Below are 25,441 nucleotides of genomic sequence, written 5' to 3' on the forward strand. Positions count from 1 at the left end.
GTTGTGTTACAAAATATTTCATAACTGTTTTAATTAATAATATAACTTTTCCCTTCGTATACCTCTTCTTGTCAAAATGTTTGAAGGCTTTAACTGTTTTGAAAACTATGGTGACGTTATTTACGTCACATCTTATGTTTTATGACGACATATGGCATTTTCGTCACAGGGTGGCGAATTAAATACCAAACACTTTTGCCGTTTTACACAAACATTCAGATTGAACAAATTCTGGTTTAAACAGTTAATAGTGTGGTTTAGCAACCTTACGTGTACTTGTACGTGTATACGTGTAGCGGGGAATTCCCTTAAAAACGAGTGTATTACGTCATCACTTCCGGGCCTTTCTAGAGGTACACATTTGTTGTAACTTGAAACATACACGTAAGTACTACCAAATTTATTGAATTAAACCAATATTGATTTGTAATATTATGATAGTGTGTCTTCTTCGAAACTATAAATTGACCACATTCGAGAAATATTAAACTGCAAAATCTGCGTTTGAAATCGGGCGCCCACACACTTGCACAAGTAGCAGTACACACGAGTCATGTCGAGAGTGTGTGATTTGATGTGTGTGTTTACTACTGATGTTTAAGATGACATACGTATTTCCGCAATTTTGCCATTGTTTTTTTTCCAATTAGTGCACTCGTCGGTCATAAACCTTTCCAGTGACCAAGGCACGGACAGTTCTGCGAGGTGACCGGAACCTCCCCCCCCCCCCCTACACACACACACACACACACACACACACACAGTCCCCCGCGGCTTATTTATTAGCCATCGGAAATGTTTGTTAGTGCTCTTTTAATCATACTGATTTTTTTTAAATTTAGTTGAGAAAAGTGCTTCAAATGCAAAACAAAATGAAAAATACATAAAAAGTTCAACACAGAAAAACATATTTTATTGAAGGAAAACAATCAAAGGGATTGGGCACAAGTTCTGACAACTTACTAGGCCCCCTCCCGACAATTCAACACAGAGTAACTAAAGATATAACACGTGGTGACAAAAGTTCAGCATATATATATATTATACATAAACAATCTACTAATTGACATGAAAACAGCGAGGAGAAAGGGAAAGAGTGAGAGAAAAGGTGAAAGAAGGGACAGTAGGGGAAAGGGAAGGAGTGAGAGAAAGGTGAAAGAAGGGACAGGAGGGGAAATGTTCTGGTTGCATTAGTTGTCCACTAGTTGGTTTCAAACCTATTCGTTGATTTTATAAATGATTGTACAGCAAGTATGATGTTGGCATTTCTTTGGAATGGAAGATCTGCATCTCCCCATGTAAGAATATACAGTTGGGGGACTGGTTGAGTACCAATGATTAAAAGAGCATCTAATAATCTTATTCGAGGATTTGAAAATTGTGCACAGACAAACAAAATAATGATATGCATCTTCATTACCATCATCGCAATGACAGCTCGGGTAGGTGAGCCAGTTGAAGTTGAATTATTTATTAACGTTACACTAACACTTGTTTTCTAGTCCGAGACAAGGAGATTTCCAGCAAGGACTCGTTCTTGAATCACCTAATCACATAAGACCCCCCCACCCCGCGCGCTAACATCCGGGCCAACAAGAGTGATTAATATAAGTTGACATAACTTACTTGTTTCAAAATTGTTGTAAAATAAATATATTTTATATATTATATAGATACATTGTGAATCTCCTAGCCTACTTGGTCCTTTGGACTTATAAAAATATATCATTTGATCGATATATTTATTATCAATAAAGAATATCCCTTTTTAAATATTAGGAAACTGCATAAGAAACAGATAAATATAGATCTGTATTGCATAAATTTGTAAAATGTGTCTTACAACTTCATTATATTTGTACAACAGTATATATAGTTATTTCAAGTTTCCTACAATTAATGACGTTTCGTGAGGGAGATGTTTTCTTAAGGAAATCTTGGACTAGTTACAATGCCGTTGGACTAATAAATAATCTATTCAACTAGTTCTGTGAACTATGTTAATAATTATAGGGGAATTACTCTCATTAGTCATGTACCTAAATTATTCACTAGCCTATTTAATAAAAGATTGCTAAAATGGAGCGAATCAGAGTGTGTGGTTACATATGCCCAATTTGGGTTTAAGTTTGGTCTTGGTTTACGTGATGCAATATTTTTATTACATAGTTTGATTACTTTTTACAACGAAAAAAAAGGCTATATTGTATATTCGTTTTATATAGTAAAGCCTTTGATTGTGTTACTCATGACAAACTTTGGCTTAAAATATAGAGAAGTGGAATTAGGGGTAGATTGCTGAATGTCAATTTATGAAAATGTAAAATCTTGTACAAAATTAAGCAGGACATTTTCTGCTATGTTCGATATACATATACCGTTAGTGCAGGCAAACTCGTCACATTAATAAGGGTTTTAGTTAATAACTCGTCCAAATACGCATGTATCAAAATGCAGACGAGCACCAGTACAGAAAAAGATTTGACTGAAATTCCTAAAATAATAATTCGAGGTTCTTATATACCGCTTTATCACAACCTAGTTCGTAGGTCGTCTGAAAGCGGTTCACAAATTATTATCCGTGGTTATAGGGCTTTTGCAACCAGCCAATATCTTTCTCAGCTCCCTGATGAGCATACAGCCAGTGCTGCCATTTTGGCGCTCACAACTAGCATTCAACAATTCTAGCACTGCCTAACCACGTACTCATTTACAGCTGAGTAGACTGGAACAAGCGGAGTAAAGTATCTTGCTCAAGGATACAACACAGTGCCGTGCCGTGACTCGAACCCGCAACGCTTCGGTCACGAGCCCGGCGACCTAGCACTAGACTAATAGAATCTTACATGAGACTGTTCCGTGGTCAGGGATATCCCAACCCTCGTGTAAGAGTTTGGTTGGTCAGCACGAGGCTTGCCGACGTAATTGTAACGTCATCAAAAGTGAATGACGACATGCATACCCCACATGTGCTTTTGTTTACAAACATTGCAGACTACTGTCGGTGGGGCTGTGACTGAAATAATAGAATGGGAGAAAAATAATCATCCTCTATCTGGAGGGTGTGACAGAGAAATCTCCAATTCGAGGGGTGATGTTTTTGGTTGTCTAACCCGTTTTAGTTAGAAAGGGTAGAGGAATATTCTATTAATCTTTTCCCTAGCAACAGCGGGATCATCCTGTGAAGTATGTGAGAATACCGTGTCTCCGTAAAAATAAATGTAAAAAACATTGTTGTTAAAACGCCTGAATGACGTCACGCATTTGCTCAAAGGTGCAGGCAGTTTCACCACCTTCAAACATTTCATTGATTTGTAAGTAATATAAGTGTTTAAATGTAAAAGTTTGCATGTTGATGTTACACAAGTCGTACTGATACGAACAGCTCCGAATGTGTGTGTAACAATGATTTACATTGAAATAAATGTTTTTTCTTAGTTGTGATTGTTAATTTTAAGTAACTTGAAGAAACTGGTTAATACTGTTTGAGTAAGATGGCTGGGAACGACTGAGATGAGATGAATTTTTACATGTACATGCATTGCAATGAAGACTCAGTCCTGAACAAATATAAACTTCCAAATCGATGCCCAAAATTAATTTTTACATATATGTATGTACCCCCCCCCCCCCACCCCCCAATCAAATAGGGGTATGATTTTCATTAAAATGAAAGACTATGCTATATCCAGGATGTTTTGTATAGGTCTAGTACAAAGTACGAACAATCAGGTTTTAGTTGGGGGGGTTTCAGTCAAAAAGATCTTGTATTACACAAAAGTGTTATAAAACTTTCTAGCTTATTCTAAAAATAATGTCAATGCCACAACGATGAAGAAGTTTGTGGTCCGAATATTCGAAATATCAAAAGTTCCGGGACCCAGTCACAAAATGCCTCTGACACTGTCTCGTCTTCCGAGGCTACTCAAAGTAAGGCGCCATTCTTTAAATCCCATGCCCCGCCCTAACCTGATTTTGCACACATTGGATATCAGTGGGAGGTAGGCTTGCATATTACGACAAGGTGACCATTCTCCTTGCACGATTGGACGACAGCCATCTACCCTGTAAGGACTTAGTAATTAAGATTATTTAAGTCCGTCTTTAACTCTGTGACTTAATTAACAGCTATTGGTTGAACCATAAGGGCAAGCGAAATTTGCCGCTTGCATTCCGGAGGAAAGCAAAACACAAAGTCTATGTTCCCTGACCCCGATGTGCAAATCACACTCAACAATTTGCATGACAGGAATGCATTTGTGTCTGCAGACAAAGCATTAGCTATTTTAATCTTTGTCTGCTCACACTATTACATTGTCTGTTTGCAAAAGTAGAACTAAGCATGCTTGATAACCAAGGTAACCCTACCTGTACACTTTCCAGTTTTTCGAAAACAAAAAACTAGCTAATCACGCTTCTGTATTACAATCTTTTCCTTATACCCATTAATGATAGGGATACGGACCTGCCTCGTTTGTATTTGATTCCGACCATTTACAAGAATCCTTATACATAATGTTTTATCGTAGGTTCATCTTGTTGCTCAGCCAAGCCGTTATACCATTCTTGGTACAATTTTATTTGGGTTACAGTCGCATTGTGACTGTAGGTGGATTCGGAAGAATTCAAAACATCTTTTGATCTATCTTGACCATCCTCTTCTCAATCTTTCTGACAATTTAAACTATACCATTCCTCATACCAAACAGATGGAACACGTTCGTTCTCCTATTATGAGAGGTTTCCTTTCAAAGAGAGTGGCGAACTGCGATATAAATGTATGATTTTAAATTGTTTTGGACCATGTTTTGTAAATAACACAACAAATGCTAAAATAAATATACAGAGAATGATATTGTGAGAATGATCGAGTTCCTATTTGACAATATCTTTGATGAGTTCGTTGGCAGAACTTTCCATCAGTGAGCAGACTGTAGGTATTCCTATCGACGATGTGTTGTCTTTAAATAACCAGAAATGTATTGGCCACATCGATATTATGTATCCTCCCGAGCTTGAAATTAAAGATCATGAATGTTCCCTTTCTTGAATGTAACATCCTTGTTCCCCATGTTGCAGTTGATTCGGTCGGTATTCAAGGACTTGATCCAAATAGCATAACTTAATGACTTCATCATGATATCACTGATTTCGACTGTTGTCAGACAAATTTACAGCGCAGAGTTGTTGAAGATGCAGGTGAATGAAGTCTAGTGGCAAGCTTGATGGTCGCCATCATAATTTACATGTAATCGGGAAATAGGCTATTTCTGTGTGTGATATAAACGTCGATGTTTTTGATTATGCTCATTAGAGTGGTTTTGTGGTCACTTCCCAAATTCTCATGACGAGGACGACGTAACACAACTTGGTGTTTACCTAGATTTAAATGCCGTATGTTATCGAATGACGCAGAGTCCGCTTACCCCTCCAGACCATCTGGTCTTATTCTTGTATTTATAAGGGTCTCCATGCCTTTGTTCATATTTGCCCCTAATTTTATCGATTTTGAGTTCATCCAACTAATTTTGTTGACTCTTCAATAAACTCCTTTTTAGGAACCACCCTCCCACCAGTAAAAGGTTGAATTTAGTTTTTAATTTTTGGATAACAATTCGTGTTTGCATTACTTTTAAATGACTTTATAAGATATTGTCAGTGAGAACTAGTTGAAAACTGCTAAAATCGCCATACGATGTATACATTACAACTCAATCGTTCTTAGATTCGTATTATTTGTATATTTACTTATAAAACGCACCGGTATACTTATCAATTGATTGTATTTAAACTTTAAAATCGTTGTTGTTAAACTAAAAAAATAAACATGTATAAGTCAATTATCCCAGCTACGCCCTTGGTATACCTTTCAAAACAATGTATCGTTTGCATGAAGACACTAATGAGTTGTACAAATCTGGTATCCCCAGTACTTCTGTTTAGCAATGAAAAACACCTGGATTGTTGACGTACACATATGTACACGGTGTATGTATCACTACGCGCACGAGAATGAGTGATAATGATAATGACCTCAACAGAGGTTATTGAGTTAATTTCACTTGAAACTGTAAATATACAGAAATGGTTCCAAGACATACAAAACTCTTCTCGTGGTATATTCTCCTCCAAGTTTTCAGTATGAATCATATCTAACTAAACTTAATGAAAAAGGTAGGAAAATTATTTGTAAATTCCGAACGTCCAATCTAAATTTCCCAATAGAGACTTGGCTCTGGAATGCAACTTCAAAATCAGAAAGAATATGTCCTTTATGTCAAACAGGTATAGGTGATGAACCACATTATTAGTTTAAATACCAAAATACTTATATATCATCAACAATAAAAATATTTATCCATAATCATTACACTACAAACCTCAGAAATGTTAGGCTAAAAGAAATGATTTCTATTTGTGATTTAAATGTTTTACCTAAAATTGGTCGTTTTCTAGAGAAAACAATTAAGGCTTTAAGTGACATCAGATAAATGCAGTGCTATTATGCTGTAACATTATATATTTAATTGTTGTATAAATAATCTGTGCTCACTTGGCTATGTAATTTAAATGTATTAAGATGTTGACCACTTTCAACACACCTTGTGTGTCATGAGTGTAAAAATAAATCTTGAAATCTAGAATGTGTATACAGTTAGAGTTACGCCCAAGTATCCACTTTTTGTGGCACGAACGCAGGACGCACGCTTCCCGAACGGAGGCGAGTCGCAATATGGTGCTATTCGACCGCAGGACGAACCCGGTACGAACGCAAACCTACCGATAGGATCGGTGTTACCGATTGGGCCTAACGCTTCTAGTACAGTCGATTCCCGAACGGAGCGAGGTTATCGGCCGCTACCGGCCGCTACCGGCCGATAAACTGCCCGCTATCGACCGATAAACTGATACCTGGCCGATAGCGGCGCATCGAACGAACGAACTATGCAGCCGCTTTCACGGGACGGAACTAGTAGTAGTGGTCTGGATAACTCGTAGTGAAGCGGACGTTAATCTACTAAAACAAACAAACAACCGGTACTAGTGCCCAATTACACCTGTACTTACCACCCACAAGATATATGTATACGTCCGTAGCTAAACTAATAAAACTGTGTTATTTTTAATAATGTCGGATCAGTCTAAGAATAACATTTCTTTTATTCTTACGATTAAAATGTTAGTCAATGATACGATTTTCTATAACGGATTCCTAAACCGTGCGCATGAGTTAACAAACCGTGCGCACGAGTTACCAAACCGTGCACACGGATTACTAAACCGTGCGCACGGATTACTAAACCGTGCGCACGAATTAACAAACAGTGTGCACGGATTATTAAACTGTGCGCACGAGTTACCCAAACCGTGCGCACGAATAAACAAACCGTGCGCACGAGTTACTTATCTGTTGCACGAGTTACCAAAAGTTTGCAAGTGTTCCTATTTCACATTATTCTATCAAAGTAATGGATGTTGATACATCCAATATCGGATCGATTTATTTTGATGTTCACAAGAAGAGGTCAAGTACAGTGGAGATTTCTTAAATAAGAACCAATAGCTGTTTTGCTTTATGGCTCTTAAACAGGTAAGATTGTGATTCTTGTTTTTCCGTCAGAACATAGTATTGTGTTGTTCACTCAATTTGGTTAACATCTAATCACCCTTACCTCCGCAAGGTGTTGATGTACACGAGCTCAATATATCACGCTATGAAATTGTTCACGTTTTGATATTCCTTCCATATAGTATGCGAATTTTCCTAATATTTCGTATAGTTGAAATAATGACGTAAGATTATTTAAGGTTAGCTATGAAATTTAATTAGATAACTTTTGACATCACGACGGAATATTCTGAAATATCTGTTCCGTGCACAGTTAACCTGATTTACAAGACATACGAATTATAGTTTATTCATAATGTACTTACAATACTGGTAAATATATGAGATTTGAATGATAGGTGTCACGCATTGTAGGTACGAATTACCTGTGGTCAGTGTCCACCAGGTAGGCAAGATCCAAGATTACCACGTGGTCGTCCAAATCTGATGGCTTATACTCGTAATCCTCTGGGGTTCCTTTGAAAAGCTATGTCCAGTAACAGATGAAGAAACAGATCTGTGTGCAGATGAAGTAATATCTCGATCCTTAATCGATGTGATGAAGACGAGTATATATATCATGAGAAGAGGGCATATGGATCCAGCAAAAGATGTCCTCTCGGTAAATGCCCTTTTTTACATCCAAGACAGGAAATTGCCATGTTGTTGTCATGAAAATGTACACTTCGGTCAGCTAGAATACATATATTGCCATTATTATCATTGTGAAGGCACGGTATGATTTCAGATAAGATACGGTCCCTTTTAATTATTTTCAGCTCGCATGTATGGCCGGCAAACTTAACCTTCACAGGAGCTTTTATAAAGTTTTTATAATAACCATGACAAAACACCCTTCATAATAATACAGTTCGATACTTTTTATACATGTACATATTTTATGCCAAGATATTGACAAGAATCAAGGACTTGTTTTTAGTTATTAACAAATAAAGCCTTAATTGTATGGTTATACGTTTTAGTTTTAATTATTGTTTGAGCATACGCAGCATATTTTATATAGCTCTTTATTAGTAAAAACATTATCTTAACATAGTCAAACTCAGGTTGTGTCTATTCCACAAACAATGGTCGGAATTGCCCAATTATCTCCTTAAATATTGTCTTTTTGGGATCATTGCTGGTGTCATTAATTAATTACACACCGTTATAACAAATAATTTTGCAAATTCTATGGAAGCAAAACAATTCCGAATGGCTAATTTTCTCACAAATCATCACAATGAATGCGACATCGTGCTGTTACCATGGTATATTTGAGTTACATGACTATCTGTAAGTAAATCGATAAGACAAGATCAACAATCGATACCACATCTGTCATTTGCAGAACATGTATACGACGACCGACTAAGAAAGCATACATAATACTCGGAATGACCTCGTATTAAATACATGATGTAATAATTAAATTCCATTCATCCGTGCATGGAAGTAAATTTTACATTTGACCTTGGTGAAAGTTGGTTAAAAATCCACCTTATGATGTCACCAAGTCCGACCAGACATTATATTTCGAGTCAAACCATTTTCTAATGAGATTTATTTTCAAGTGTTCCCTTACTGCTAAATCGTAACGAAATATGTATCATGCTACAGGTAGGTGACTAAGTAGTATATACATAGTTTCTATAATGAATACACAGTTGGCAAGGTAAAGTGGACAGTTATTCGTTATTCGTTATTCAAACTTTTATAGAAAAAAGCTATAAAATGGATGCCGGTGCACAACTTTTGAAAAGTTACACGTACAGGGGGTGCCAATGAAAGTATTGACATCGAGTTTCATTAAGACTGAAATGGGAAGTCACCCCGAGCTAGGACCAGGAACATTGAATTTGAACAAAATCTCAATTTTGACAATTTTCGGGTAAAGGGTCCCAGGGGATCTAGAAACCACGCCGGTCCACAACTTTTGAAAGATTACTCGTTCAGGGGGTGCCAATGAAAGTATTCACACTGAGTTTCATTAAGATTGAAAATGGAATTCACGCCGAGCTAGGAGCAGGAACATTGAATTTGAACAAAATCTCAATTTTGACATTTTTCGGGTATAGGGTCCCAGGGAGTCTAGAAACCGTGCCGGTGCACAACTTTTGAAAAGTTACCCGTGTAGGGGTTACCATTGATAGTATTCACACCGAGTTTCATTAAGATTGAAAATGGAATTCACCCCGAGCTAGGAGCAGGAACATTGAATTTGAACCAAATCTCAATTTTGACATTTTTCGGGTATACGGTCCCAGGGGGTCTAGAAACCGTGTTGGTGCACATTTTTTGAAAAGTGACACGTATAAGGGGTGCCAATGATAGTATTCACACCGAGTTTCATTAAGATTGAAAATGGAATTCACGCCGAGCTAGGAGCAGGAACATTTAATTTGAACAAAATCTCAATTTTGACATTTTTCGGGTATAGGGTCCCAGGGAGTCTAGAAACCGTGCCGGTGCACAACTTTCGAAAAGTTACCCGTGTAGGGGTTACCATTGATAGTATTCACCCCGAGTTTCATTAAGATTGAAATAGGAATTCACCCCGAGCTAGGACCAGGAACATTGGATTTGAACAAAGTCTCAATTTTGACAATTTTAGGTATTGGGTCCCAGGGGGTCTAGAAACCGTGCCGGTGCACGACTTTTGAAAGGGGTCTTCACAGTAGTGTTTTAATGTGTGTTACAAGTCCCAAAACCACAATACTCCCTATATAATATCCTGTGCCAGTCCCCATATATGTTACAAATCCCAAAACTCTATAAAATCTTCCTATATAATTTCCACTACCGAAAACCAGTCATAAAAATCATCAGACAGAGAAAGTATCTATATTACCTACCAGACAATAACGACTTCACACTTGTATTTCATGTATCATTCAGTTCGGGTGAAACGAATTGTTATTATGAAAGTTTTATGAATGTTTCACTGTTGGCTGGCTATTATTGATGTGACAAAGTGCGTAGTACTAACTTATTCCCATTTACGAAAGTATCTTGTTATTATGATAGTTTTATGAATGTTTCACTGTTGGCTGGCTATTAATGATGTGACAAAGTGCGTAGTACTAACTTATTCCCATCTACGAAAGTATCTTGCTAATTAGTCCCCTATACAGGTGCCTAGGTGACACCGGGGAATTCAAAATCATCCATTTGACAAGGAAACAGGACATACAATTGAGTTGTCATGTTGTGTAGTTGTATTAATTTAGCAGAGCATTGAAGCGAGCAGCTACTTTTATCTCTACTTCAAACAGAATCAGAAATCAAACTTTTATTTTTTTACCACAACAATTCTACATTGCGGCATCGTAAGCTAGTACTGGCTGCAAAGTTAAGTTGGTGCGCGATCGGCTATATGTGAATGGCAGGCTGCACGAGGATTCTTCGCCGGAAGTAACTATGAAGGCAACCTCTTCCTACCTTGATGCGTTGGACAGGACCCCGACTTCCGGTCAACGAGAATCCAAACGGAGGCGGAGATTCACTGCTACACCAACCAGCTCTTCGAGGTAGGGGTGTTGGGGGGTAGATTACATTGACAGTCCCCTAACTGACTTTACTGAACATGCCGTTAACATGCTGGTATCAAAATCCTTTCTTGAAATATAAATGGTGGCTTAGATAATAAACTGCGGGTAACCGAATTCCGGAATTTCATATTTGCTTATGACATTATTTTTTTGTCGGAGTGCTGGAGCTGGATGAATACGAAACAGTTCACATATTGAATCTGTGTTAGTTTATACTAGCGATAGTAACGAGGAACGTCTGTTACCAGTTAGAAAAAACCCTGATCCAGGTGCTAACTGTTGTGGAAACTTTGTTGTGGTTCCTGGGAACTTTGGTATTTATCATCGTCGTGGCCGTGTGTGAAGCGTGAAGCTACATAGACAATTTATTACTTTATTGGAGAGAGTGTGTGAGATTGTGAGGGTGCATGGGATATATTTAATGCTTATATGTTTTTCATTGTGAATAAACATCATCATAGTTTTGTAATCCATTCTCTCAGTCTTTCTTTTCCCGGATCAACAACCGATGCTTATTCCACGTTAACAGTATTTTTACAGAAAGTTTTCTAAGAAAAAAGGTAATTCGCCATTATTGATAGGCGAGGAACTATATGATCATTTAAAACAATTGTCAAATGTACAAAACGGTCAACAGGACAACATTTTCATTGATAAAGATATTATGTATGATGAACTAGATGCACCGATTCTTTTTAATGAAGTAAGATCCGCTATTCGAAATTTGAAATGTGGCAAAGCGCATGGACTGGATGGTTTGTTAAATGAATGCTTTATTAACTGTGAAGAATTACTCCTTCCCAATTTGTGCATGTTGTTTAACAATATTTTAGAAGCCGGGTGTTAATATAACAGAGTCTGAGATATTGTGTGCAATAAAGAAATTAAATACAAATAAGGCATGTGGTCCTGATGGCATTTTAAACGAATACATGATTAAATTTAAGACTGTTTTATTGCCATGCTTAGTTATTTTATTCAACAATATACTCACATCCGGGCACTTTCCGGAAACATGGTCTAAAGGTAATATTGTGCCTGTCTTTAAGAAGGGAGATGCAAATAATACTAATAATTACAGAGGTATTACTCTAGTTAGCTGTTTGGGAAAACTTTTTACGTCAATCATTAATAATAGACTGATGTCATTTGATAAGAAATACAGTAAGATAACTGACGCTCAATTTGGATTTAGAAAAAATCTTTCAACTATAGACGCTATATTTGCATTACAGGCCATAATTAATCGGAGTCTTAAACATAAGAAACGATTGTATTGTTGTTTTATTGATTATACAAAAGCATTTGATTTTATTAATCGACAAAATATGTGGTTCAAATTAATAAGGGAAGGAATTGATGGAAAGTTATTAGTGTTAATAAGGTCTTTGTATAATAACGTAAAATGTTGTGTTAAGTATAATGGTTCATTATCTGACTTCTTCAATTGTGTAAACGGATTGTTTCAAGGGGAAATTTTGTCTCCATTATTGTTTTCATTATATGTAAATGACTGTGAGATGCAATTTTTAATTGACAACTGTCCATCGATAGAAATTCAAACTTTAAATCTGTTCCTGCTGATGTACGCAGATGACATGGTAATTTTTTCGGAAACACCAGAAGGCTTGCAAGACATGTTAAATTCTTTAGAAGCATTTACAAAAAAGTGGGATCTAACGGTCAATACAGATAAAACAAAAGTGCTGGTTTTTAGAAATGGTGGTATTTTAAGAAACAATGGAAATTGGACATATAACGGATGTCCTTTGGAAATCGTAAATGAATTTAATTATCTAGGTATGTTGTTAAATTACAACGGCACTTTCAGAAAAACACAGCAAAAAATAGCAGATCAAGGAAGGAAAGCTTTATTTTCAGTTATGAATGTATGTCGTAATAATTATTTTAATATTGAAACCCAACTATCAGTATTTGATACATATGTAAACAGTATTTTGTGTTACGGTTCAGAAATATGGGGTTTTCATAAAGCCCCGGATGTTGAAAAAATACATATTATGTTTTGTAAAAAATTACTCGGTGTGCGTAAAAATACTTGTAATGCTATGGTCTATTTAGAGCTTGGTAGATATCCATTATCACTGCTGAGGAAATTCAGAATTTTTAAGTATTGGATAAAGATTATAAATACCGATAATTGCATTTTAAAATCATGTTATGAAGACATGTTAGTGCGTAACGACAAATGGGTAATTAATATCAAGAATGAATTATATAGAATAGGTCTAGGTTACATATGGCAAACAGATAACATTGATAATAGCTGTTTGATTATAATTAAAGAAAGACTTTTAGATATTTATAGACAAGATTGTATAGAACAAATTAGAACATCATCAAAAGGATTTTTTTATACATGTCTTAACAAAGAAGTTGGTATACAGGGTTATTTAAGAAAATCGTTTATGAAAGGTTACTTAAAAGAAATAACAAAAATTCGGCTTTCAGCCCATAATTTAAATGTAGAGAAAGGTCGTTATCAAAATATTCCGCGACTTTTAAGAATCTGTACCGCTTGTGATATAGATGATGTCGAAGATGAATTTCATTTTATTCTTAAATGCCCCTGTTATTCTGATTTACGTGAGAAATTTTTAAAAAAGTACTATTGTAAAAAACCGAGCATGTTTAAATTAATTCAGTTATTTAACGGACAAAACACAAATGAATTAGCAAAATTGGCCAAATACATTAAAGCTGCAAATTCAAGAAGAGCTTTATTAACATAAGTAGTTATGCTCTCCGAGTGTTTTGTCTCGTCTGTGTATTTATTAGTATTTTCGATATTTGTCAATGTTATGAGAAAGTATATATATATATATATCATGTATATGTGTTACACTGATGAGTCGCAAGACTCAAAGTTAATAAAGAACTTGAACTTGAACTTGATCCTGCAAATTGGTCATCTGCTATTATTATTCCTGTTCATAAAAAAAGGTACACGTAATGACCCTAATAACTTTCGAGACATCAGTTTAATAAGCTGTCTTAGTAAACTTTTTACTTCTATACTTAATAAACGCATTTTAGATGTTTGTACAAAATATGATATTTTAACAGATGCTCAATTCGGATATCGTCCGGAAGTGAGTACGATAGATGCTATATTTGCATTACATACTATTATAACAAAAACATTGTCATCGAGGAAATGAAGACAAAGAGTACACATACAAAAGCATGAGGTTCCTATTCTGAAAATCCTTTAATCACAATTTTTACACCCAAACGATGAGATTATATGTATATTGTTTTGCGTTCTGAGTGTTAGTAAATTAGCCACTTGTATAATTTTATCATCCATTATGATGCTACATCATGAAAATTCAAGATCATGATTGTATTCTTCAAATCTCCAAATTGTAAATTTCAGGATGTTTTTCAAAAATCATATTGATGAAAGAAGTTAACCAACCAGCTGATTATGACGTTTGTTTAATTTATACCTGCTACACTACATGGATTGTCTGGGAGTTGAAAAACAGGGGCAACTGTGAAACCCAAGTTTATGGCTAAGCCTATAGACAGTCTTCAACCTGTCCAGTGGTTTCACATTCCTCAGCTTAAGTTAAGAATTTTGCATTACTTAAGTAATTATTTCCTTCCCTAAGTCTGATCCAATAATCACATACATATCAAAACAAAGCACCTTGTAATCTGATTCTATTTTTTAGAAATTCGAAATTTCTCGTCAAGGAAATTTTAAACGTTCATTAAAGCAGACCTCATATGAAGTTTTATTTTCATTGCAAAATCTCATTAATGCTTTTTATTAATGTATTTGCCATTTTCAAATATATTTGTCTCGGAAGTATGGCTGAATAGCTTTCCCCAGGCCATGAAAGTAATAATTTAGATCCCACACCGATATATATATAAGAAATTAATGAGAAACACAACGACGGCTTGCCATAAATGGCAACAAATTCTTCAGAAATTTATGTCATACTGCCCGAAGGAAATAGGAACAATTCTTGGAGAAGTGAATATCTTTCCACAGATGCCCAATTATAAACAAACGACTACCGTCTCCATATGTGCAGTGATGCATGAACCGTGCTGATAATGGGTCCACTGTTTCCGCTTAAACTTGATCTAATCTGTCAAAGAACCTGTTAATAATTAACCGCTTGTTATCTCATCGTTTCATCAGACTATAAAACTGTTTTGCTGTGGCTCCATGGACTGTCACTCGACACTCCAAAACCCTTTACGCCCCTGACACTTTCACTGTCAGCATGTGTAAGCTATTGTTGGGTTGTTAAAATGTATATTAGAATTTCCCCTTAAATATCAATAAATGCATAACACAGCGAAATAAATATACTTATCTCAAAAACATCTCGATTTAATTAAGATAATAAAACAATGGATTGAGATCAGGAAGCAGAACATACGGAAACCAATATACAACATTGTCATAATACTACATCGTTATAGGCAGTGGCACCGCGGCTAGGTGTTTTAATCTCTCACTTATCTGTATTTGAAAGGTATAAATTAACACTTCTTAATTTGTTTTTATTCAACAAATAACTAAGATACTAATTAGTGTGTTCTTAAAATATAATTTATAAGATTAATATAAATAATATAAGTTTACAAAATAAAATATAGATATGTACATGTATTACATTTATAATACACATACAGAGTGTACTTGAGTTCCCACAGGTAAGTCCCACAGGTAAGTTTTATTGGTAGCTATAGATGGGGTCTTCCCCGAACACCAACTCTGCTTAAAATCACATGTTTACATAGGTGGCCAGTTGTGATGATAGTGAGTTATAGTCTATTGCAGAAATGGTGTACAGGTAAATTGCACAGGTAAATCAACTTCTAATCAGATAATCAATAACTGCTAATAATTGCAAAATAATAATTAATATTTAGAACAGTTTTCAGAATCAGTCATATATATTTATTATGATATATAATAGTTAAACTTGTATTTTCAGATTTGTGTGAAATCTCTTATAATATTGTCATATATTAGTTAAACTTGTACTTATTTTCAGATTTTTATGAATTGTGTTTAACTTGTGTGACCTCAGTTTGATATTATTATCTGTTATATTTTAATACAAATACTTCCTAGGCTATCATACAGAATGGTTTTTTAACCCAACTTTGTAGACATAAAAAGGGGTTTGTAGACAAGGGGATCCGGTATCATCTTACTTATTTCTTTTGGTAGTTGAAATATTAGCTATCATGGTAAAAAAAAACCAATAAAAACTTTAGAGCATAAACATAAATACCAAAGAACACGGGCTCTCACAGTTCGCTGATGACACATCCGTTATTTTAAATGGCACACAATCTTTATATGATATAAATATGCTAAAATATCGAGGTTAAAAGTAAATACTGAAAAAACTAAAATGGGGAACAACCAAATTTACCTTATCATCGCAAAAATGAATCACCTGTTTATATCTCTCCCTACTCCAATTAGAGACATAATTCAATCATTGAAGAAAAAAAAATGTCTGGCAATCACCAGTTGATAGAATAAAACGCTCAACAATTGTTCAAGACTATAGTGAGGGTGGACTCAAAATGATTGATTTAGAAAACTTTATATATGGACTTAAAAACTAGCATTCAATGGGTCACTTTCAGGCTTCTTTCAAGAATACTTCCACTTAATCATTATTTGAAAATAATTGGAATCAAACAATGTGATTTATGTAATGTATGCCAAGAAAGCAAACAAACTATAGAACATCTTTTGTAACGGTGTCAAATAACAAATAACTTCTGTCAAGACATACGTAGATGGATATACTTAAAAACTGGTCAAACATTCGAAATAAAGGCAGATATTATATTTTTTGGCAAAATTTCTGAATTCCAAAAATCCATTCCAACTAATCATCATGATTCATGCAAAATTCTTCATCTACTTTAGCTCCAGAAAGGTTTACTGTTTATATTTATGTTTAATAATACCTATCTTTTAGTGCTGTATTAAATGTGTATTACTGTTATATGTAGGAATAGAAACTGTATTTTATCGCTGACATTAGTATCAATGTGGTTTAAATTAAGGAATTTTGTTTTTCATATAGTGTAATGTTATTTTTCTTTTTCATATAATGTAAAAATTAATATTCAATGATTATTTTCTACTACTTAGTTCTGTGTTAAATGTGTATTACAGTTATATGTAGGAAATAAAACCTTTTTATCCATTTTATTATTGACTTTAGTATCATATCTACATGAGTTGACATTCTTAGTTGAAACAGGCTATAACTAAACTTCAAAGGATTAAACACTTTCCTTTCAATTCTCCAGAGTTGGTGTTCGGGGAATGAGCCCTCTGTAGCCCTCTGTAGGAAAACCTATTTTGATCGGAATTATTGTCTTAAATTTATCTGAGATCCAACAGGTGAATCTATAGGGCTCATTCCCCGAACACCAACTCTGGATTCACCTGTTGGATCTCAGATAAATTTAAGACAATAATTCCGATCAAAACAGGTTTTCCTACAGAGATACACCCCTAATGGTGCGTGTTAGTATAGCAATACCCCGACGGCTATCAATGCGCGTACGATAAGGGTACTATGACAGGTGTATGGAACTAATGATATATGATGGCTGTAGGCAATGTTATGAGCCTTGTATTCGGACAGCTATGATACGGTCAGTGTATATATGTTGAATTGGGCTGGTGAGGTTACGCTACCCTGTGGTACTCCGTTTTCCAGTATGAGGTATTATTAATTCTTACTTGGATTTTCCAACTTTCACGACATGTGTTATGGACGTCCGGATATTGCCTGTTATTCTCATTTTTTTATAGTGATTTTAAGAGCACCTCATGTAAGGTCAAAGGCTTTTTCTAAATCTAAAAAACCGGTTAAAGCGTACATGTACGGGATTTTTACGAAGCGTGTTTTTAATTTCGTTGTTATTCTAATTAAAGAATCTTGAGCGGATCTATGATTTCTGAAACCGCTTTGATTTTCATTAATTAGGTTATTTTGATTACATGATATTTGAGTCTATTATTTATCATGTTTTCGAGGGTTTTACATAGATGATCATGAGCTGCTATGGAAATTGGTCTACGATGCCGGATTTTCTTTATCTTTTCCGGGTTTTAGTATTGGAATGACTACGGCTTTATTGCAAGTTTTCGGGTATATCCCTGATTACCAAATCGTATTCATTAGATCCGAAATATTGTGATTATTTTTATTCGGACATTTTTTCAGTATTGTGTATGCTAGAATGTTTAATCCTGTTGATGTATTTTTGTTTTGTTTTTAGCACCTTTGTGTATTTATACTTCGTTTTCCCCTTTGTCATTGACATATTCTTTCATTTCGTTTTAAGTCTTTATTCTATTTCTAAAAATTCCCATGTACAGTTTTGATTACTGCTGTTGGAATTGTTTTGCCAGTTTATCCGCTTTTCTAAATTTGTTTGAGGACTCTCACAACTAAATCATTTACTACATGTTATTACTAAGTTTTGTCTAGATTCATAAAAACATATCTGACAAAGGATTCAAAAGGCGTTTTTCGTGAGTTTAATGGCATGTAAGAGCGCTACAGGCGTCTGCTTTGACAACCGGAAGTTTACAAGTCAAACCGGTAAAGTGGGACGGGAACTCCCCGTGGCCCTGACTTTTGACCCCATATCAATCAGCCATCATAAATTAAAATCTACTAAAACTATACGATTTTCTAAAGTTTAATATCTGTAGGTTTTATTCAATGTAAAATATGACTTCAATTACCCAGTTGAATTAATCAGAAGCTGTGTATTTGACCGGAGACATTTTAGGTAGGGATTACTTAGGGATTGAGCGTCTGTCAGATTGTATGAATGCTATGTATAGATGATTATTTATCTGTCACCCAGATTGCATTCATATTGGCTTTAACTGCAATCTGACAGTCGTTCAATCGTTATATTTACATTTCCTCATATGATTTGTCTTTTTTTAATTAGTCGGATGAGCTTAATCTATATTTCCTGCTGCCGCAAAACCTCACTTGTACAATTCCTGGAACAGCCGCAGACGGCCATTATCGGACCGAAAACTTTCCCAACAACGGTCGCCATTAAAAAACGTAACCAGGCGACAACTGTTACATGCAGTTACATGCTCTAATTATATGTGTAGAACATTCTAATACAAAAGTAAGAACCTACCTTCCTATTCTGGATGTCTTCATTGTCTGCAAAACCCGTCAAAATGCGACTTGTATGAACCAAACAACAATAAGATGGCGGCTATCGTATCGGAGGGAGGGGTTGCTAACGGAAACCATGGCCATGATACAAGATAATGCTGACTCCAGTACTGTCCTGTAACTGCAGGCTGACTTTCCATAGAGTTAATGAAAAATGGGAAGGGTATTTGAAACACTTGCTGATTGGCTGATTTAGTTGCGCGAGTCCTTTACCTTCCGCGTTTCCCACTAGAATTGGTATGTCTTTAAGTGGTATCCCTTGTATGGCTTTGATTTTATTCCATACGGTTTTATAATTCGTTTAATTGTTTGGCGAGATACAAAAATCAATCCAATGGTGTTTTTTTGGTATTTTTTACATGTTCTGTTGAACTTATTTGCAGCTATTTTATGACTTTAGAAGTTTATTTCTGTAGACCCCCTACAGAGTTAAACTTCTTGCAAACTTTTCCCTGTTCAAGTGTTTTGTTGTGTTGTACAACAGTCCTCATTCCACCAGGGTTTAAATAGGTTTTCATTCTCCTGGTGTACCGGAAGTGTTTGGTATGGTTTATGACGCTGCTTTATTATTTGTTTTGTCAGGATTTTAGTGTATGTGTCAATGTCATTGCCGGTAACTTCGTTTAATTATTATTTTTATAAATGGTCTCGATTTTTGGCCAATCGGCGTTTTCAAATATCCATTTTGGTGGGAATTGGATTGATTTTCTAATTGGTTTGAAATTAAATTTTGCCAATATGGGATTGCGTGCTGTTACTCGCTGACCAAGTAAGCTATTTCATGTGATGTGATGGTAAGATCTAAATGTGATGTGGCACCGGTTCTCACTGTTATAACCAGCCTCCACGTCATAAATGCCAAAGAGATGGGTTTGATAAGGTACTGAGGCACAACGCTTACGTTAATTAGCTGAACGATAAATAAATTAAAAATCTAAGACTATTGCAAAACCATTAAAATCACCACATGTTACCTTAGTTGATGCATATAATTAATTTTGCACACGACCCATAACATGTCTTAAATGGTTTCTTTACACAAATCTGATATCATTTCCCATCCCATTCGTTCATCGTTCATATAAAAAGAATTTGATCTACACTTTTTAAACCTTTCATTTCTAGTTTGATTTTACAGTGTTGTTTGGCTCAAATGACTCGCTTTGTCGATGAAAATTGAAACAATACAAAAACAAAACAAAACGTTACACAGAAAATACCAACATATTATTCAATATATTTTTTGTCATTTTCAGCGAGAACTGATTGTCGCCATGGCTTGATGATAACTTTCTCTAACTAAAACTATGGAGGTTTCGCTGCTGGGATAGCCGTTATACACATTTGAAGATCATACCGGCAACGCCGAGACGAGGGTCATTTAACACTCTTTGTTCAGTAGGACTGCAATAGATTGACCCTCTTGGTTGAAAGTGTCGTCATGACTCAAGGCCTCTCAGTCAAGGTGCTAATTGGCCTTGTCATCACCGTGCTCGTCTTAGTCGTGTAAGTATTGTGAATTATCTCCCTTTAATAGGTGTATTATTAGGTGTATCAAGCAACCAAAAGGAGTTTCTGGCTAACAGTGACTTCCTCTGTCAAATGGGTCATTTATCCATCATTTGGATGATGTGCTTGTAATGTTTCCTGCATGACAGCAATTATAAAGTGTAGACTTGCAATGTTACGCAGTGCTACCCCTACAGTGTTTTTTTTAGCTCACCTGGTCCGAAGGACCATGGTGAGCTTATGCCATATCGCAGCGTCCGTCGTCCGTCCGTCAACTTTTCCTTTAAAACGCTACTAATCCTGAACGGCCAAGTAGATTTTGACTAAATTTGGTCTGGAGCCTCCTTAGACGGTGGGTGTGACCCCCTGGGGGCAGTGGGGCGGGACCTAATAGGGGAAATAGAGGTAAAACCTTTAAAATCCTTCTTCTACTGTAGGAATTAAGGGATTTTATCCTAATTTAGTCTGGAGCATCATTGGGCCAAGGGGACTCACTTTTGTATAAATGGTGGCTCTGGCCCCCCTGGGACTGAGGGGTGGGGCCCAATAGGGGAAATATAGCAAATTCTTTAAAATCCCCCTTCTTCTGTAGGAATGAAAGGATTTGGTCCATATTTGGTCTGAAGCATACTTGGGTGAAGAGGAACCAATTTTGTATAAACGGTGGGTCTGGCCCCCCTTGGGACTGAAGGGCGGGGCCCAATAGGGGAAATATAACAAGATCTTTAAAATCCTTCTTCTTCTTTAGGAATGAAAGGATTTGTTCCATATTTGGTCTGAAGCATACTTGGGTGAAGAGGAACCAATTTTGTATAAACGGTGGGTCTGGCCCCCCTTGGGACTGAAGGGCGGGGCCCAATAGGGGAAATATAACAAGATCTTTAAAATCCTTCTTCTTCTTTAGGAATGAAAGGATTTGTTCCATATTTGGTCTGAAGCATACTTGGGTGAAGAGGAACCAATTTTGTATAAACGGTGGGTCTGGCCAGCCAGGGACCTGAGGGGCGGGGCCCAATAGGGGAAATAGAAGTAAAACCTTTATAATCTTTCTTCTACCATAGGGATTAGGGGATTTTATCCTAATTTAGTCTGGAGCATCCTTGAGCCAATGGACTCAGGTTTGTATAAGCAGTGGGTGTGGTCTCCCAGGGGGCAGAAGGGCGGGCCCAATAGGAGAAATAGAGGTAAAACCTTTCAAATCCTTCTTCGACCATCGGGATTAAGGGATTCTATCCTTATTTAGTCTGGAGCATCCTTGGGCCAAGGGGTCTCAATTTTGGATAAACGGTGGGTATGACCCACCCTAGGGGCATAGGGGTGGGGCTCTGTTTGAAGTTTGTTCTCGCTATATCTCCAGAAGTACTGGATGGATCTTTCTGAAATTTCATATGTACTTACAGCACCTACCTTGGAGTGCTATATCTTTACTTCATACCAATTATTTCAAACATATTCAGGTGAGCGATACAGGCCCTCTGGGCATCTTGTTTTTTGTGGGAGGGTAGTGTATTTCTATTTTTTATTTCGAACTATAAATCTTTCAAATGCATGGCAACATGAGATTTTTTAAAAATATTTCTTTTGAAAAATTCTGAAAAGAAAATTTCACATTAGTAACAGTGATTACGATATCGTTTAATCTGTTGGAACTTTTTACCTTAAAGAACAATATTCCGAGTAAGAAATCAGCTCGCAGTGCAACTCTTCATTGCGATTATAAATGATGCCATGGTGCTTCTCTATGTTTCTCGGAAGTTGTATGTAGTATTTGTGCGAATTTGTATGTTCAATATATATTTTCTTTTGGTCCCGGAAGTGACAATTAATAAAATCGCTACCTTAATTTCTTCTTCCGTCCAGGATACAGAGTCTGACTACCAGCAATGTGCACTTCATCTCTTACTTCAATCAGTTGGCAACGAATATCAGCTTCAGGTAAGGTCAAGGTCACCAGCAAGCGAGGTCAAATATTGATAAAAACTTAAACAGGGACCTCCTTTAACTGTCGTTTATTTTTCAAACGCCCGTCCAATGAGGGGGGGGGGGGGGGGGGGGGTCGATATCTTGAGTAATTTTCAACAGATTCAGTTCAAACTTCATAGGAAGGTTCATTGCCATTATAGTTCGGACAAGTTCGATAACCGTACTTATTGGCCTGTAATTTACGGAGTTATTGCCCTTATTCAATTACCAAAACAGTGTCCGCTCGATATCTCGAGTAGTTTTTAACGTACTAACTTCAAACTTTTAAAATAGGAAGGTTTATAATCATGATAGCTCAGACAAGATAACCACCATTGTCCAACCGTATATTATGAAGTATTATGGCCCTTTATGTACAACCGTACAGACAACTACTCATTCAATGTATGATGAGCATATTGTGTTGCGGTTACGGGGTACCCTTGTTTAATTTTTTTTTTTTGTTCAATACCATAAATGATAAATTAAATAACGAGTTGTTTTTGTCATATGTACTTATGCGCTGTTTAGCATGAACCGCTTCGCGGATTACGCCATACTCCAATTGTATATACGCGCATCCCTTATGATTTAGCCATACCCTGACTTAAAGGAAAGCTTTTGATTGGCTTGTAAAACATTGTTTTACATGTTGATTGAAGTTGTTTATTTTTTCTTTGACAGGCATAGTGACTCATCGCTCTCAATTATCATTAAGACAGCATTACAAACCCCAATGGCGGCTATTTCCAGAAACATCCTGGATCGTTATTCCGAATATCGTCAGATACAGCGGGTTGCTGATTTTAAAGAACTTTATGATCCTCGGTTTTGTGTGGTAGAGCTAGATGTTGACAGGAATACAAAGACTATCACAGCAGGTACAGAACTCAGAGTGAGAATACACCTCTATAATGGTAACAACAAGTCCCTGACACAAGGAGGCGACTTGCTCAACATTTGGCTGAAAAATGCGGACGGAAGTTCGTCTGTGGCTGGTTACGTGGTTGACAATATGAATGGAACCTACACAGGTCACGTGATGGCGTTTTGGGCGGGAAATGTATCGGTGAAAGTGTCTGTCACCAACACGAAGGAGGGTATCGGTTTATTTACAAATTACGTGAACGTATATGGTTCTTATAAATTCATAAACGCAACATTTGTTGAGAACGCGAAAAGCGAGATGACTCAATGTGCATCAAAAACATCTGGTTGGCTGAACAAAACATATGGAGGATTCTGTAATTTAACACATGAAAATTACAACATCTCTTTATTTTGTGGGAAGCCTAAATCTGTTCCGTGTGAAAAATGGGTAAAGTATGGCTGGGACGATTCTTTGTACTACGATAACTTCACAAGGAAAATACTCAGGTAAATTGATAAAAACTGATGTGATACATTGCATGCGTCAGATCTAGAAATAGTCAATATGCAAATTATTTTGGTAGATCGAATTTAAGCTTTATGTTTCGAATATTGATCAAATGGATTGAAGATAGTTTAGAAATGACATTGAAGAATTCGTATAAGATGTGGTACTAGTTGGAGCACACATATTTATCATATACATATAGGTCGATATACATTTGTAAACGCCCGTTAAATTTGACGGGAGTATTATGTTATGGCGTTGTCCGTCCGTCCGTCGGTCCGTCCGGCGTAAACTTTTGTTTGTCCGGCAATCTCCTCCTACATTTTTCAACGAATATCTTTGAAACTTGGTTTACATTATAATCATGATATGAAGTTGTGTATCCATTAAAAGAATTTTGATTTGACAATTTTTGCAAAAGTTATTGCCCTTTGTTTATTTCAGTATTTGATATTGTCCGGCAAACTCCTCCTTCATTTTTCAAAAGATCTCTTTGAAACTTGGTATACATAATAATCATGATATGAAATTGTGTCCCCCTTAAAAGAATTTTGATTCGACAATTTCCCCAAAAAATTAATGCCCTTTGTTCATTTCAGTATTTGTTTTTTTATGCAGAGATTTTCTCCTACATTTTTATAGCATGTCAGCTTACCACTTTTTGAATGATGCAGATCTTATTTCAATGTAAGAAAGTATATAATACTATATGGCATTTGACGGGCGTATATTGTTCGGCCCCGCGGTACTCTTGTTATATTCTATATTGTTTTACATCAATACAAATACTTTACCTATTGCAATCCTTTGACAGTGCACGTGGACTTTAACGATCACGCGTTTTATGTGAGGTTGTTTTCTGTTTAGATATAAGGATGTGATGCTGAAGCAGACCCACGTGACTATTGTTCCAAGTAAGTGTTTTATTACCTATCACTTTATTAGAGACATTGTAAACTATTATTTTGTTTTCATAATCAGGACAGGCATTTTGTAATTTGTATTTATTTTCGGATAAGCTGTCAGATTAACATCGGTAGACTAGACAGCCTCAAGTTCACTGGTAACTGCATACGTGTGTCCAGAATACGGTTGGCAGTCTGCTTGCTCTAAAAGTATAATGATGTAAAAGTACACGAAACAGATTGATCGCATTTTGTTTCAACTTCGTCATTATCTTTTTTAAACA

The 25,441-nt window shown here is 36.1% G+C and overlaps 1 protein-coding gene across 2 annotated transcripts in view; it reads left to right on the forward strand.

Moving 5' to 3' along the window:
• The first annotated feature begins 335 nt into the window (after positions 1-335).
• Positions 336-25,441, forward strand: part of LOC110451425 (NXPE family member 4-like) — a 28,896-nt gene continuing 3,790 nt past the window's right edge. Inside the window, exons 1-5 of one of the 2 annotated variants that reach the window (XM_021499437.1) lie at positions 336-384; positions 20,660-20,909; positions 22,773-22,847; positions 23,559-24,251; positions 25,120-25,166. In XM_021499437.1, coding sequence (XP_021355112.1) covers positions 20,845-20,909; positions 22,773-22,847; positions 23,559-24,251; positions 25,120-25,166 — 880 coding nt within the window. In that variant the 5' untranslated portion in view covers positions 336-384; positions 20,660-20,844. Of the gene's footprint in view, positions 385-17,855; positions 17,913-20,659; positions 20,910-22,772; positions 22,848-23,558; positions 24,252-25,119; positions 25,167-25,441 lie in introns of those variants that run through there. The other variant, XM_021499436.1, reaches the window with a different exon arrangement.

Source organism: Mizuhopecten yessoensis, unplaced genomic scaffold, assembly GCF_002113885.1.
Source record: "Mizuhopecten yessoensis strain PY_sf001 unplaced genomic scaffold, ASM211388v2 scaffold6015, whole genome shotgun sequence".
NCBI classification, from domain to species: domain Eukaryota; kingdom Metazoa; phylum Mollusca; class Bivalvia; order Pectinida; family Pectinidae; genus Mizuhopecten; species Mizuhopecten yessoensis.